The sequence below is a fragment of the Alexandromys fortis genome, unplaced genomic scaffold (genome assembly GCF_014885135.2).
Source record: "Alexandromys fortis isolate MF-2015 unplaced genomic scaffold, M_Fortis_MF-2015_v1.1 scaffold_127, whole genome shotgun sequence".
Taxonomy (NCBI): Eukaryota; Metazoa; Chordata; class Mammalia; order Rodentia; family Cricetidae; genus Alexandromys; species Alexandromys fortis.
In genome coordinates this window covers 1,964,467-1,980,698 of record NW_026068006.1, presented here as the reverse complement: position 1 = coordinate 1,980,698, position 16,232 = coordinate 1,964,467, and the positions used below count along the sequence as shown (strand labels likewise).

The following is a 16,232-nucleotide window of genomic DNA, read 5'->3' as shown; positions in this document are numbered from 1 at the left end:
CTTAGTATTACAGGAGTGTGCCATACTCTGCTCAGAAACAGTGTCTAATGTTTCTCTTTAACTACTGAGTACTACCATGTAATGTAAAATCAGGATGACATATGAATATACTCAGTAGTCATTCTTGAAAGTCCTTCTTGTAAACACTGGATCTACACAGTGACTATCCTTGCCTTTCAACTGCTACAGCTCAGCGTCTGGGTGTGGCTGTGACAGTCATTAGGACATATTTTCCAGTTGACAGGATAGCAAGGACTTGTTTGTTTGTGTGTTTTTTGAGACAGGGTTTCTTTGTAACAGCCCTCGCTGTGCTGGAACTCAGTGTAGATCAGGCTTGCCTCTGCCTGCCTCTGGATTGCTGGGATTGAAGGTGCGCTCACCATGCCCAGCCAAAGTCGTTTCCTTACTTGGTAAATGAAACTCTAAGTTTTCCTCATCAAAGTTTTTGGGTTTAATTTTCTGTGTTTACACTTGATTCCTTAAAAATAACAACACTCTTTTAGAAAAGGTGGTTCTCTCATTCCTAAGGCTTCCAGTCCACTGTGTACTCAAGACTGAGCATAAGAGTCCCTTAAATGGTCCAGATGAATGATAGCGTCCTTCCTCAAGACCTCCCAAAGCCTCAGCTATTTTTCCTTCACTTATACATAGAAATACTGAAAAAATACATCTTTCCTTATATATATTTAAATAATAATCTTTTTATTTTCAATTTGCCTGCCTTTGTAAATGTTTTATTTTTAGTAGAGAAGGGTTTTATATACAATGTTAGTTTACTTTCTTCTACTATAAAACACTCTAGAGAATGGTTTTTATCTTAGTACAATGAAACCAAAAGTATATATATTTAATGAAAATAGCTCATTTAATTTCTTATGAAACTGTAAAGTTAATCAGAAAAATACATTAATAATTTGCTTAAATTACTTATTTTTAAATTTTATTCTCAAAAGTATTTTGTGTCAATTTCATACCTGAAATTATTCCTTCCTTATGTACTTGCCATTTTTTTAGCGGGAAAATTAATTTTTTAAAATTTACATTTGCTTGTTTCCCTTTATGAGTATGTATGTACATGTATACAGCAGTGTGTGTAGAACGCAGAGGGAGACTCCCGGGAGCGGGTTCTCCTTCCATGTATGGCTTAGATTTGAACTCAAGTCATCAGGTACTTTACCCACTGAGCCATCTTCTTATCCCAAAAGAACAACTTTAAAATGACATCGTGTTTTATATATTTATGAGTATGTTCACAGATTGTTTAAACTTAAAGTTTACAGTGGGAGAAAGAGTCATTTTGGTTTTGGTGGTGAAAATTGCATTTTTCTAGGGCATAGCCTCACAATATTGCCCAGGCTACATTGCTTCTTTTACATTGCTAAGGCTACATTAGCAGTCTTCTGACTGTTGGATTATAGGCACCAGTCACCATGCCCAGCATGCTTATATTGTTGAAACAGAGTGTTGACTTTTGATTATGTGCAGAATTGATATTGACCGAGATACATGAAGAGAAAATGGATATATGAAGTATAGATATCACCCATCTCCTCCCCAAAAACAGTCTTAATCATTACTTTAGCTTCATTTTATTTATATTATTTATATTTTCTTCATTAATCTGTTGGCAATTTCCTTCCCAACAGGCATAAACATTTTTTTGGATGGCTATGTTCCAACAGAGAACTTGAGGTTCAGGGATGCATCACTTGTTTTTAAGGTAGCTGAGACAGCAAACGAAGAAGAAGTTAAAAAGATGTGTATGTATAAATACCCTGGGATGAAGAAAAAGATGGGCGAGTTCGAGCTAGCAATCGTAGCTGGAGAGTTTACAGATTCTGAAATCATGGTGATGCTGGGGGAAAATGGTAAGTAGTGATGGGTGAGAGTTGGTTCTATAAATGGCCTGTGTTCATCAAGAACAGACTTAGGGCTGGGATTTGAGTTTGAATCTATAAATTTATTGTTTTAGCTTTACTTTTTTGTGGTATTTACTAATTCACTGTTGTTCAAATAGATTAATATTTCTTCATTATTTCCACAAAATAATCTGTTGTTTCTGTTCTGATGATTTTTTTTTTTTGTGAATAAACTAGTGAGGCAATCACTCATTCTGCAAAAGGACTAAAAGGAATAGCCAGTTGATACAGTTGATAATTCAGACACATACCAGCTTTAAAACATTTCCTTGGGAGTGGGAGGGGGACATTTTCTTGGGTGCCTGTATTTGTAATTTTCTTATTTGAAATTCAGAAAGCTGTCTACTTTCTTGAATAGTTATTACCAATATTTCAATATTAAATTGTCACTCTAACTGTAAGATGAATCTAACTATTAAATATCTAGTGTTGGTTTTATGATTTAAAGATAATAGTTTGTAATAGCTTATAAAACTGTAGAAGAAAGATTTTACACAAAGAGATTTGCAGTGTATTGGGCTTCACTCAGAACACTTAAGTTGTATGGGCTAAGCATGTATTAAGATACACTGGTCTTATTACTCCCAATAAATTTAGGCTAATACTTGACTGGTGGGAGAGGATTCTTTTTCTTCTACTCCTCCTCTTCTGTTTTCTGTGTAGTGAACTCAGAGATTCCCCTGCCTCTGCCTCCCAAGTGCAGGGATTAAACGCATGAACCACCACAGCCCAACTAGGGATTGTTTTTTGTTAAGAACTTTTGCATAATCTCTTCAAGGCAGATGTCTCAGATTGTGACAAGTAGAAAAGTGTGCTTTACTTCAGAATGTGAAGGTTAGTTTTGTTTTTGTTGTTGTCTTACCAGGTACAGGTAAAACCACATTTATCAGAATGCTTGCTGGAAGGCTTAAACCTGACGAAGGAGGTACTGTTAGAGATATTACTTTTTTACTCTATCCCACAACGTAAACTTTAAATGTCTGGGCTGGTTTTGTGTGATATGTACTTGTATTATTTTGCAGGAGAAGTACCAGTTCTGAACGTCAGTTATAAGCCACAGAAAATCAGTCCCAAATCAACTGTGAGTTGTTATTTTAATTTGGTTATTAAAATGTATGTATATATGTATGTATACCTTTGTCTTTTGCTTTAGTAAGGAGTTAGGACATTAGCTCTGTAATAGAGTATATGTTTAACATGAATTAAGGCACTGAATTCAGTACCCACCACACACCAAAAAAATCATATTAATATTCTTAGCCTTATTAGCATCTATACAGCCACAGCCTGGCCTAGAATCTGCTATATAACACAAATACCTGAAATTCTCAATCCACTGCCCCTACTGCCCAAGTGTTGGAGTATTGGATGTAGATACCACATCTGGCTCTGGAAGTAGCTTTAAAATCTGTCATCTTTTTTTTCCAAACCTAATGTGAGCCTTTGCCAAAGCAAATTTTCTTCCAAAGAAGAAATCCAGATGACCCATAACCACATGGAAAGATGCATGGCTTTCTTAGTTGTTGCAAAAATGCAGATCAAACATGGTGAATACCAATTTTTTTTATTTTTTTATTTTCGTGAATACTAATTTACAATAGTTGAATAACTAAAAAAAAAATCCAAAAGACAGGCACAAGTCTTGGTGACAGTGTGAAGAGATTGGACACTGCGTGTTGCTGATGGTAATGTAAAACTACAATCACTGAGAAAACCAATCACCTCATTTCTGTAGCATAGACTTACTAACAGCAGCAGTTCTCCTCATTATGTAGACCTGAGCAGTGAACATACTCAGTACCCAGAACCTGCACATAGGTGTTCTAGCAGCTATATTTTTCAGAGCCAAAGAGGAGAAAAAACCCAAATGCCTGTCACCTGCTGAATGATATATAACATAAAGTATTCTTAGAATCTAAGTTTATTTGACCTTAGGGAAATGAAATGCTGGTAAATCGTTTCAAATATAAAACGTGAAAATGTTTTGCTAAAGCACAAGTGTTCATTCAATTTCTGAAAGAGTTGTATCACTATCAGTGTCACAGCACCAACCCTGTTCCACATTTCAGACACTTTACCTTCATTAGTACTTTAGATAATCTGTTCTCAGTAACAAGTAAAAGCCATTTTAGGATTCATCTAAGAAGATGATGGTGCATTGTGTGTTATAGCCTACAGATTATCCAAGGTTTCAACCCACTTTAACATTTAGAATTATTCCTGCTCTTAATTATTTCTCCACTGAAACATTCATTTACTTTCTACTTTAATTCTAAGACTATTGCCTTTTTTCTTGTGTACATGAGTGCTGTTAAATAGAAAACCTCAAAACGTGAGCAAGATGTTGACTAGGGATTAAAAGCTAGAATTACCTAGTATATATATGGTATAGTGGTGCATGCCAGCCATACCCTAGCACTTGGAGGCTGAAGCAGGTGGCTGTCTGAGTTGGAGGCAACCTGGTTGACTACATAGTGAAACCCTGTCTCAGAAGAAGAAAAAAGTTAGAATTGGTGTATATCGGTGGCAAATTGAAATCATTTTGATCTGAAGTGTAGTACTAAAATTTATAAACAGAAAAGATCTTTTCTGGTAATTTATCATTTAAATACTTTTTCTCCTTAAAATCAGGGAAGTGTTCGCCAATTACTGCATGAAAAGATCAGAGATGCTTACACTCATCCACAGTTTGTGACTGATGTAATGAAACCCCTACAGATTGAAAACATCATTGATCAAGAGGTACTATAACATTATCCTTACAGTTCTCTGTGCATCCTTATTTTGGATAAATATGTCTGTCTTCACACATTTTGCTGAACTTCTCCAATTAGGTGCAGACATTGTCTGGTGGTGAACTTCAGCGAGTAGCTTTAGCTCTCTGTTTGGGGAAACCTGCTGATGTCTATTTAATTGATGAACCATCTGCATATTTGGATTCTGAGCAAAGATTAATGGCAGCCCGAGTCGTCAAACGGTAAATGTCTTACTTCTAGAATATTTTTGATTATGTTTACTAGCATACAGATGTGTTTAATAAAACACTTGGATCTCATTTTGTGACTTAAAAGCTATGAAAGGTTTGCAAATTGTTGTGTTCCAGTTTCATACTCCATGCAAAGAAGACAGCTTTTGTTGTGGAACATGACTTCATCATGGCCACCTATCTAGCAGATCGCGTCATCGTGTTTGACGGTGTTCCATCTAAGAATACAGTTGCAAACAGGTAAGGATGGTTTTTTAAGTGTTCAGAAATAAAATTTTAAGTTCTAACAATTGGAAACTTACCACATTCTAAATTTCTGGTAAACTCATAAACACTGAAGTCATTGCTTTTTTCAAGGAGATAGCAAGTAAATCAGTTTCTTATTGACTCCCTATTCTTCTTACGATACTGCACGAGGCCTGTATAGTAGTTTTTGGACTAGTATAGAATACTGGATAAGCTTACAGAGCCCTAGACCAATAACCTCTTCTTTTAGCTGAACTTTGTCCAATTGATTTTTTATACTTCACAGAAAAATACTATTTTTATAGATAATTCTTACAAACTTAATTTTTGTGCAGAATAAAATTCAAAGAAGTAATGACTTGCCAACTACAATATAGTTATAGTAGGTGGCAAGTACAGGATACTGACCCACCCCAATCAGTGTGTTGTTCTACCTTCTCTTGATGTTCTGACAACACTGATCATACTGTAGGGAAAACCAAAATTCAGGTCTGTCAATAAGGCATTATTTTACCATTACTGCTAAACCTACATTAAGTTGTACCTTATGAAATCACCAATAACGAAGTTGGGGCCCATGAAAGTACCAGCCAGACATGGTAGCACACTCCTTTAATGCCAGCATGGGGGGCAGAAGCAGATGAATTTCTGTGAGAGCAAGGCCAGCCTGGCCCAAGTAATTTGTTCCAAGACAGCCAGATCTACATAGTAAGTCTGTGTCTCAAAAAAGGAAGGAAGGAAGGAAGGAAGGAAGGAAGGAAGGAAGGAAGGAAGGAAGGAAGGAAGGAAGGAAGGAAGGAAGGAAGGAAGGAAGGAAGGAAGGAAGGAAGGAAGGAAGGGGGAGGAAGGGAGGGAGGAAGGAAGGAAGGAAAGGGGAGGGAGGAAGGGGGGAGGGGGAAGGGAGAGAAGAGAAAGAAAGAAAAAGACCAAGAAAGGTACCATGCATCCCAAAGATCTCTGTCTTCATACTGAGTCTGTCATCAGTTATTGACAGTATATTCCTTACTGGAAATTTCTTAGATATATGAAATTTATTTCTTCAATAATAATCTTTGTTTTGGGTTTGCAGAATGCGTCAAAGTGTTCCATATTTTTTGTTGTTATTTAGCAAAGATAAAAATTACCTTGTGGGGATGTAGTGGCTCAAGTGGTTAACAGCACTGGCTAGGCTTCCAGAGGACCCATGTTCATTTCCCAGCCCCTACATGATAGCTCACAATTGTCTGGGACTCTAAATAAACCTTTAAAAAAAATGAAATTAGCTGGATATAAAAGACGAAAGAAAGAATGGTTTTTAATGGAAACTTGTTTTTAGTAAGTAATACTTTTGGAGCCATGACAATAACTCAGTACAGAGTACTTCCCTAACATGGTACAGAGCCATGCAAAAAAAAAAAAAAATCAACAACTATTCTGTCTTAATGTTTGTTCAACATCAGAAATACATACTATGCTTTACACAGAACTAAGTGATGTAGAGTAACATTAGCCTTGGTGCATAACTGAGAGGAAAAGGTAATGATGATCTGGGGCTCAGCTAAATTTAATGAACACTGTTCATTTTCCCTAGTCCTCAAACTCTTTTGGCTGGCATGAACAAATTTTTGTCTCAGCTGGAAATTACATTCAGAAGAGATCCCAACAACTATAGACCACGAATAAATAAGCTCAATTCAATCAAGGTATGTAGATAACTCCTACCATTGTAAACTTAAGTCTTTTTGTTTTGTTTTGTTTTTCGAGACAGGGTTTCTCTGTAGCTTTTGGAGCCTGTCCTGGCACTAGCTCTGTAGACCAGGCTGGCCTCGAACTCACAGAGATCCACCTGCCTCTGCCTCTCACGTGCTGGGATTAAAGACATGCGCCACCACCACTCGGCTTAAGTGTTTTTTCTTAAAAATGTATGACGTATCTATTGATTCTCAGTTTGGGTTATTTTTTTGTTTACATTTTCTTACTCTTGTTGCAGGTAACAAGTGTAAGGTATCTGTTATTCTGATTGGATGTGTGCTATTTAAAACAAGCAGTGGCATACATCATATATCCCAGCACTTGGGAGGTAGAGTCAGGCAGACATCTGTGAGTTTGAGGACATTCTGGTCTACATAGTAAGTTCCAGGATAGCCAGGGCTGTGAGATTGGAATAAAAGGAATAAACGAAAACTTTTTTGAGAAACCTTATTTTTTGCCACTGAAAGTAGATTAATGGAGTTTTATTAATGAAGTTTTTAAGAATACTTTTAAGCAGTTTATGGTTTTTTTAAGACATAGTTAAAAAAACATTCTCCTTTGCTAATTAAGTCATGACTGTATGCTGAATCGTTTAAGGTGTTAAGCTATTAGGAATAGAGCGTATTCCTAATAGCTGGTCAAGTAGATAAATGGATTAATGACCACCATCCTATAAATAGTTCTGAGGAAATTGTTTTAAATATATTTGATATAATAAGTGATTTGCAAGCTGGCAGTATTCTGTCTTTTGTACAAGGAGCTTAAAGGTGGAATTTAAGCTTCTCCAAGAATATTTGAGTATATGACAGATTTCATACATGTGAACATCTTAGCAGAGGCCTTCCTTGAGCTGCTGTGCGATGCTGAGAAGCACATACTGCATAGATTGCTGTAGCTTCCAGGAGAAAAACTGTTCTGACTTTTGTTACCTCTCTTTTTTTAGGATGTAGAACAAAAGAAGAGTGGAAACTACTTTTTCTTGGATGATTAAATTGAATCTGAGATTATCAATAAGCCATTTACTTACTGGGATTTTTATCATATAAAACTTTAATCAGGTTTTATGGCCCCACATACTCTGGAGTTTGAAGTATGGTTTTCTTAATGTGACATCAAAAGCCAGTTGTATTGTAAATTGTTATTTAAGAGCTTTTCTGTCCTTAAGATAAATCTCTGGGCATACTTCACTAAAATGGAGACATTTCAGATATGCAAATCACCTCTGGATCTCCATGATCTGTGGAGAGATTTTCAAGCTCTGTATTATATTCATGTACCAGATGCTTACCTACTGGTGTTGTCCATATTTTAAAATCTTGGATAAAATCTGTATTACCTGTTTGCTAAGTGTACCAGCATAATGAAATTGCCCTATTTAACAGCCAGTCAAAGACTACACTGCTAAGGTCTGATAAATAAACACCAGGATTATATTTGCTACTTGTTTTCAGTCTGTGACTATATTATCAGTGTGTAGCTGCTTTCAAGGAACATTGTCTGCTACAAACACCATTGTTAGGAGGTGGATGTCCGTGACCAACTTTTGCATTGTTTTTAAAATTTGGGGGGGGGGGTATTTTTGAACATCTGTCAAAAATTATTTCAGTACCCTAATTTAACTCTAGGTTTTTGGGTTTTTACATTCTATAAGATTTACTTTGTAAACATAAATTTATATAATCAAGATGGGAGGAGGTATTTCTGAGTATTTGCTTCCTATAAAACTACTTGGGCTGGGGAGATGGATCAGTCAGTAAAATGCCAACTGCACACTCATGAGGACCAGATATTAGACAGTAGGATTCTAATACTGGTCCTGGGAAGGGAAGTCAGACAGATCCTAGAGCAGGGCTGGCCAGCCTAACATAATCTGTGAGTGCTGTGTTCTGGGAAAGATCCTGTCTCAACAAGTTAGGTGGACAGCAATTGACTGGCTCCAGCACAGAGATTTGTATGTATGTATATACATACATACACTCACACCCCTACCCCTACAGATATAAAGTCTTTACAGTTGGTGACTTAAGTATCTGGATGTTAGGGTTTTGTTTTTAGTTTTGTTTTGAGACAGTGTCCTGTAGCCCAGGACAACCTTGAACTGAGCCCATTACCCAGGCTTGGATTATGCAGTGCTGAGAATCAAACCAGGGCTCCTCAGGCTAGGAAAGCACTCTACCAACTGAGCCGCCTCCCCAACCTTCTGTTTTTATAGACTACAGATTTTTCTGTTGAGCAACCAAGGGCAACCTTAAGCCACTTCTCCAATGAGTGCCAGAAATAGCAATACAAAGTTTCCACTGCTGCAGAACATATTCATTTGTAGGTGTGGATACAAAGGACATTATCCAAACCTTACTAATATGCTGAACTAGAATTATGAGGAAGGTAGATTACAGTGAATAATGGGGCCAGCAGAACAGGAAAAATAGATTTGGCAAAACTATTATTAGATTATTAGAATCTTAATAATCTTGATTAATTTGATTAATGATAGGAAGTTGTTTTTGACTGGACCCCATTAGGCATTCTAAAATGAATTTATATGAATAATCCATAAATACGTATCTGTTGTAAAACAATGCAAATATACAGAAATATATGGAATAAAAATTTTCTCCCTTCATTACTGAGATTACTTGTGTTCATTCTTTCACATTCATTATGCATTTAATGTAGGCATAAGATTATAGTGAAGTATTTTAAGGATAGGTTAATTTTTTAATACTGCAGACACATGGAATGCAGAGAAACTAAGCATTTACTGATTTAGAATTGTCCTAAAGAAAACAAAGTTAATCCATTTTAGTTGCTAATGACAAGGTATATTAATAAGATACTACTTTTCATGCAAGTGAAATTTGAAAATATAAATTCAGATTATTAAACATAATTATATAGCAGTAGGAAAGCCTGTATATAAAGGGTTGTGGTGGTGGTACACACCTTTAATCTGAGCACTTGAAAGGCAGTGGTCAACCTGATCTACAGAGAGTTCTAGGGCAGCAAAGGATACACAGAGAAAACCTGTCTTGGGGGAAAAAAGGACAAAAGGACTGATACACACACCAACTCAGAGATAGGACAGCAGGCACTGGGTTCAAACCAAAGTCCCATCCCTGAAAAGGGAGGTGGACACCAAGTCCCACCCAACCAGGAAGCTATTTGCAACTGAAAGCTGCTGAAAGGGAAAGAGTTTTCTCCCATGATGTCACTGTGCATCTCCACCACGCCCCAGGGCAGACCCCATGCCCACAGTCAGCCAAAACAAAAGGCACTCCTTTAGAGCAGGTGCAATTTTTATTAGGTTATTTTGGGGTTTCCAAGACAGGGTTTCTCTCTGTAGATTGGAGGCTGTCCTGACAGTCACTATGTCAACCAGGCTAGCCTCAAACTGAAGAGATCTGCCTGCCTCTGCCTTCCAAGTGTTGAGACTCAAGTCGGGCACTAACACCGCCCACCTGGGCAGGTATATTTTGTGTTATTGGAGTTCTCTATTTTTGCTTTTTGTTCATTTCTGAGGGAAAAACAAGAATTTGGGTGAGCAGGGAGGTGGGGAGGATCTGGTTGAAACTGGGAGAGTAGAAAAATATGACCAAAACATACTGTACTAAAAAACTCAAATGGGAAGTGCACACAAGACACCCCACAGGGCATACTGGGTCAGCCCAAGTCGGGCTGCTATAAATGCCTGCAGCTCCAGGGAATCCATTCCACTGGCGTCAAAGGGCACCTGTACTCATATGCACAAGTTCAACATATAATCTTAAAAAAAAAAAAAAGACTCCTATAGCTCCCTGACTGACCCTAGAGCAGTTTCCATCAAGTATCTGCACTGAATGAGCAGTTTTGAGCTCTGCTTCTGAGAAAACCACTTTCCTGAGGAAGTTCATAATTTCAGCAAGAACATGGCAGTATTTTTAATAAACTACTTAATGGAGAACATGCACTTAAGAAAATCATCTCTTTCAGGACCAGTAACAGAATTCAGAGGTTGAACACCTGCCTAAAATATACTTGGCTTGTATCTCAATTCCCAAGACTGCAAAAAAGTAAAGATTTCAAAGTATTTCAGTATACCTGAAAACCTTATTTCTGTTTCCAATTTGTTCAGTCTTTCAAAAAAGACTGAACTGGGCGGGGGGGGGGGGGGGATAGGAGGGATGGACAAAAAACTAAAGATGTCCATTAGCCTATGAATGTCGAGGTGTTCTGCACCCTGCTTCAGTGCGCTAAAAGAGATGGTGGAACTCTAGCTGTAACACCATTTACCCTGGAAGTACAACTCCACCACTTACTAGCTCCATGACAGGGCCAAAGCTCTGCAATACATAAAGAAAAACAGCACCTGTCCAATAGGTGTAAATCCCATTTCAGCTGTCCCTACTGTAACTATGTGCCAGCATGAAAAATACATGGAAATAATGTAATTTTCAAGAGTTTACTAAGACTTATCCTCAGAATTACATGTGATATATTGGGTTACCCAAAGACCAAAGAATCCCAAGCAGAATCGACAGACAGAATTTAATATATGCACACGGTTGTATATATAATGCAGCATCACACCATGTAGGGCATTGACTTGGTTTATACATTCAGATCGTTTGAAACACTTCTTAAGGCTACGAAACAGAACATAGAAAAATAAACAGCAATATATTCAACACTTACAAAAGTGGTATGATAAAGAATATAAAGTACTATTCCTTTCAACACTTCAAAAGATATGTATAGATATGTATATATGCTTTTACAAGTAACATCACAAATGATCACATCTTCACATGCTTATAAGTATTATTGTACTCAGTGTAAGGCTAGGATCATTTTTCCATACATAAATTTTTTTCTAACTTTGTAACAATGCAATTTTTAAACCATTCAAGTAAATTCAACCCCAAAGCTGCTGCTTCTCAGCATTAAGACATGCACCCACCCTCTTACAGGATTTTTCTAAAACTTGTAATTTTAGGGAAAGTGGAAACTTTAAAAGAAAAAAAAAAAAAGCCCCAATTAGTGGGAAAGCCAATGGCTAAGTAGGAAAATCTTAGCTCTTTCAAACTGACATACTCAAGTGAGCCATTATGAAGATTTAAAAAAAAATAAGACATAAAATAGGAAGCAAAATACAGTAAACAGAAATATAGCTTTCTCTTCAGCTACACTAAAATGGATCTTGCAAGTACCCTAAGTGAAAGACAAACTTCACCTCATCTAAAATTGAAGGTAAAATGAGGCAAAATAAATATTGCTAGTTTCCAGGATGGCTGAGTATTTTCTAAACCAGAAATGTTTAGAAATGAACTGTATTGCACCGAGTCAATCACAAGCGAGTTTGCAGTTCACAGGCATTTTAGTTCACCCTTGGGCCAAAGAAAATGCTACGCTCAAAGAATGGTTTGCAGCACATAAACTGTCTCAGCACTGTGCACTGTGGAAAACCTACTCCTGTCAGGTTGTAGCAGCTATGAACTGAGTCCTGCTAGGAAACAAACTTAGAGGAAACAACACGAAGGCTGCCGAGGAGTACACAGGGCAAGAATGGAGGATGTGCCTTGAGAGGAAGTAACCTGAAGAGACACAGTACTAGAAGGAAGAGGCGGGGTCTAGTACAACTAAAGCACCTAAACAAAACAGATGAGCTTTGGTCAGTGGAAGCATTTCTTCAAAATGTATCCCATCATAAGGTTTCATCATTTCCCAACTACAATACAAAGAACTTTTAGTTGTCATTTTCCCCCTTTCCTTGTGTAGAATACAGTATGTTTCAAAATACAGTATGACAGGTCAGTTCATGTGACGAAAAAAGGCTTGCTTGGCACTAGTCTGACCTTAGGATAAGGCAAAATCCCCTGGATGAATACACCTAAACACATACCTAAAGGAAGAAAACTGACCTTCATACAAGATTGATCATTTTAAAACTACTGAAGTCAGAGGTCACAAAGAAAGTACCACAGGCTAGATAGAGTTCTTTCACTGCTCATTCGTCACATCCCAGAGGTCAGGTAAGGAAACAAGCTCATCAGCTTCCCTCAGGAGCTACTAACCACTGTTCTTCACTAAGGTGAGACAGAGCCACTGTAAGAAACCAAGCATTATTCTTTCCTGTCCAATTTTTAAACATTTGCCCAGTCAGAAAAACACAGGACATTGGAAACAGCTACTTCTTTTGGACTCCTGAGACCAAACATGTATCAAACTTCTAAATCTATTATATCAAAAGGTGATTTTCATCTTGAAACTACGCAATAAAGCCAATTCTACATAAAAAGCACGGACTAAGAAGAAGCTCCTCTACAGTCCTTACTCCAGAATCCAGCCACTGATACTGAAGCACCGCAACACAGACCTTCACAACCATTCTATCTTAGAAGACAACAAATTCCTTTAAAATAGGTTCTCAATTTTTTTCAGCACATCCCAGCCTATAAAATTTTTACCTAGCACCATCATTAATAAAATGTTATCTTTCAAAGTGCTCTCTAAAGTCCTATGTTACAAAATTTCTAAATGCTAATCACTACTCAAATCAGCAGTTACACAGACATGAGGGTATTTGGAACAACACAGAGGTAAACACCATCATTACAGTACAGTGGAGCTTCACTGAGCCTAGCTGACAGCCAAACATTCCCACAAGCATCAGAGGACCCAGAAAACTGTCTGCTTCCATTTGTCATATTCAAGTTAACTGTATTCGCTTTTAAGTAATCTGCCCCCCAAAACAAAAGCCACATCATCTATTTCTGGTTAGGTATATTACACAGAACATGCAAAGAAAATCACAATACTACTAATTGCATAGCATTCAAGCTGCCTGATCACAAGATAATTGCAACATTTAAAAAAAAAAGGTAGATTTTCACATTGATATATACGATTAAGAAATACAAAGTACAGTTAGTTTCACAAAGTAACACAGATGAGTGAATACTGTGTTAACTTGTCTGAGTCCAATCTCTAAATGAGAACAGAACACAACATGCAAAGGAGCCTCTAGTGAATACTGCAGACCAAAAAAGCAGATCAGACACAGCACTGATGGGGAAGAGCTACAAAAAGCAAAGCTAAGCCACCTCTAGCAGCATCCTCTAGGAAAACTAGAAGTCACAATCACGTTCTTTTTATACAGTAATTCCAGCTATGACAAGTTGAACATGCAACTGTAAAGTGATAAACATAACCAATGAGCAGGGAGGAAAACACTATAGAGAAGCCTATCAAGTTAAAAATTTCAACATTTCTCACAAAATATTTAGAATCTGTCAGTGCATTAGTGTTAAAGTGGCATTAAAAAAACCTCTGCAGTTTTAACAGATGCAGATTATTCTCAAAATGCATAGCATCTACATTCCTTTCGGGTAGGCACCATGATATTTACAGCAGTGCTAAGAGTTCTGGATGGAAACAGCCGTCTCACCGGACTTCCTACTATTTCTTAAACATCTATTGTATGCAATCTCAAGTTCAACAAATACTCACCAAAATTCAAAAATATACCCTATGGATATTAAAAGAACTATATACAACAATTCTGAGACACAGGTTAATAGGCTGCCTCGTGTGTAATAGTAGAGAGAAGACGTTATTCAAGTTTGACAGATACTGAGATGAAAGGCCTTTGGGTTGGAAGCATATTAAAAGACAACAGTGTTTGAGGCTGAGAACTGTTTGAGCCCAGTTTATGACTAAGGCATTGCATAATAAAATATACATTTCTATTTGGTGCAATGTTATGTTTTGGAATCTATAGTGTGTTGAATGCTTTACTTTCTTGTCACTTCAGTAAACGCTAAAAGCACACATTTCCAATGTTTTAAAATCAAACTTACACCAGAGGAAAAGAAACAAACACTATGTCTATGTTTTATATTGAGTTGTTTATAAAAAAATACTTGAAGTCATGTTTACTTTTTATGGGGGCAGTAACCCAATAAACAGATTCTGAGTAAGAAAAAGCACAATGCCAAAAATTCATCTGCCCCTTGAACTCATGTCCAAAGTTTCATCCTATTCTGGAATAGGAATTAAGGGTAAATGGGGAAGGGAGGAGATAGTTCCAATTTGGGTTTTTATTTTAATGTTTTGAAAGCCTTCAGAAATACTCCACCTACAAAAAGGCTTCAGCTCTACAATATGAGCAACAATTAGCATTAAGTATGCTGTCCCCTGTGGCCATCTCCCATCCCTGATCTCCTCCTATCTCCCCTATATGGACGTCCTCTAGCGTTTCGATGGTACTGAAAACCTTCATCCCGGCTTCTGTTAGGCTGCCCTTTCCAGGGCTCCTCGCCTCTCACATGTTGATATCCACCTCTACCAGAAGAACCCCAATCACTTTTGTATTTCCTGTTTCCATAAGTTTGATTATAGAACTGCTTGGGTCTGCCACTTCTCAATATATTAGACACTTCATTCTCATCTTCTGAACTCTCTTCTTTTGGTCTTTGCAATCTATCCACAGAGTTGGCCCCAGGGCCAGCTACATCAGCAGCAGCCTTAGGATCTTTCACTTTCTCTGGTTTTTCTTTCACACTCTGAATGGTCCTCTTAGGCTCAAGTTCAGCAGACATGGTTTCTCTGTTTAGAATCTGAGTGGGAGGATGAGCCTTTCCCTCTGTTCCAGGAGAACCTGAAGCCAAAGCAATGTCTGCCTTTCGTGTCTGGGATGACTGTTCCACTCGGCCTTCATGCTTGCTGCTCACACTTGCTTCAACTCTGGGTTCCGGAAACTCACCCACTGCCGGGACAGAGTCGCATTCTTTTGACAGATCTAGATTCTCCAAGGGCAAATCCAGTTCCCCTTTCTCATCAGAGGGCAAGACAATATTCTGTCTCATGACAGGATTTTCTACAAATCCCTGAAATGGATACCCATACCAAACATGAGGAAAGAAAGGAGGTGCAATAGGAACAGGACCTAAGAACGGGTTAGGTCCAAAGGACGGTTGTGGGTACATGTTCTTGCCACTTAGTGATTCTTCATATTCAGCATGAAGAAGTTGCCCGGGATTCTCAGACTCAAGTTCAGGTTGGTAAGACAATTGTCCATGACCTTCAGACACCTGAGACTGAGACGGAGGGATAACCAGAGGTGAGGAGAATGCAGGAGGTCCAATCTCTGCCTGTGGCATCTGTCCATTAACACTGGCCTCGGGATGCATAGAGTAGTGGGCATCAGGACAAGGACAGTCACTTTCACTCTGAGCAGGAGGGGCTTCTTGGAACCAAGTATTCTGAGGATACACAGGAACAGGGACCTTTGGGTACATCCTACAGGCTGCCATGTAGGCCTGGTGCAGAGGATACAGGTAAGAATGTGGAGCCCACATAGGACAACTATATGC

The 16,232-nt window shown here is 37.9% G+C and overlaps 2 protein-coding genes across 2 annotated transcripts in view; one reads left to right on the top strand and one right to left on the bottom strand.

The window, feature by feature from the left end:
- The window catches only part of Abce1 (ATP binding cassette subfamily E member 1), a 26,702-nt gene extending 17,197 nt beyond the window's left edge, over positions 1 to 9,505 (top strand). The window contains exons 11-18 of the mRNA XM_050161517.1: positions 1,647 to 1,868; positions 2,785 to 2,844; positions 2,942 to 3,000; positions 4,551 to 4,661; positions 4,754 to 4,896; positions 5,023 to 5,145; positions 6,722 to 6,833; positions 7,826 to 9,505. Coding sequence (XP_050017474.1) covers positions 1,647 to 1,868; positions 2,785 to 2,844; positions 2,942 to 3,000; positions 4,551 to 4,661; positions 4,754 to 4,896; positions 5,023 to 5,145; positions 6,722 to 6,833; positions 7,826 to 7,873 — 878 coding nt within the window. The 3' untranslated portion in view covers positions 7,874 to 9,505. The remainder of the gene's footprint in view (positions 1 to 1,646; positions 1,869 to 2,784; positions 2,845 to 2,941; positions 3,001 to 4,550; positions 4,662 to 4,753; positions 4,897 to 5,022; positions 5,146 to 6,721; positions 6,834 to 7,825) is intronic.
- Otud4 (OTU deubiquitinase 4) overlaps positions 8,434 to 16,232 on the bottom strand; it is a 32,702-nt gene continuing 24,903 nt past the window's right edge. The window contains exon 18 of the mRNA XM_050161507.1: positions 8,434 to 16,232. Within this exon, the coding sequence (XP_050017464.1) occupies positions 15,039 to 16,232 (1,194 nt within the window). The 3' untranslated portion in view covers positions 8,434 to 15,038.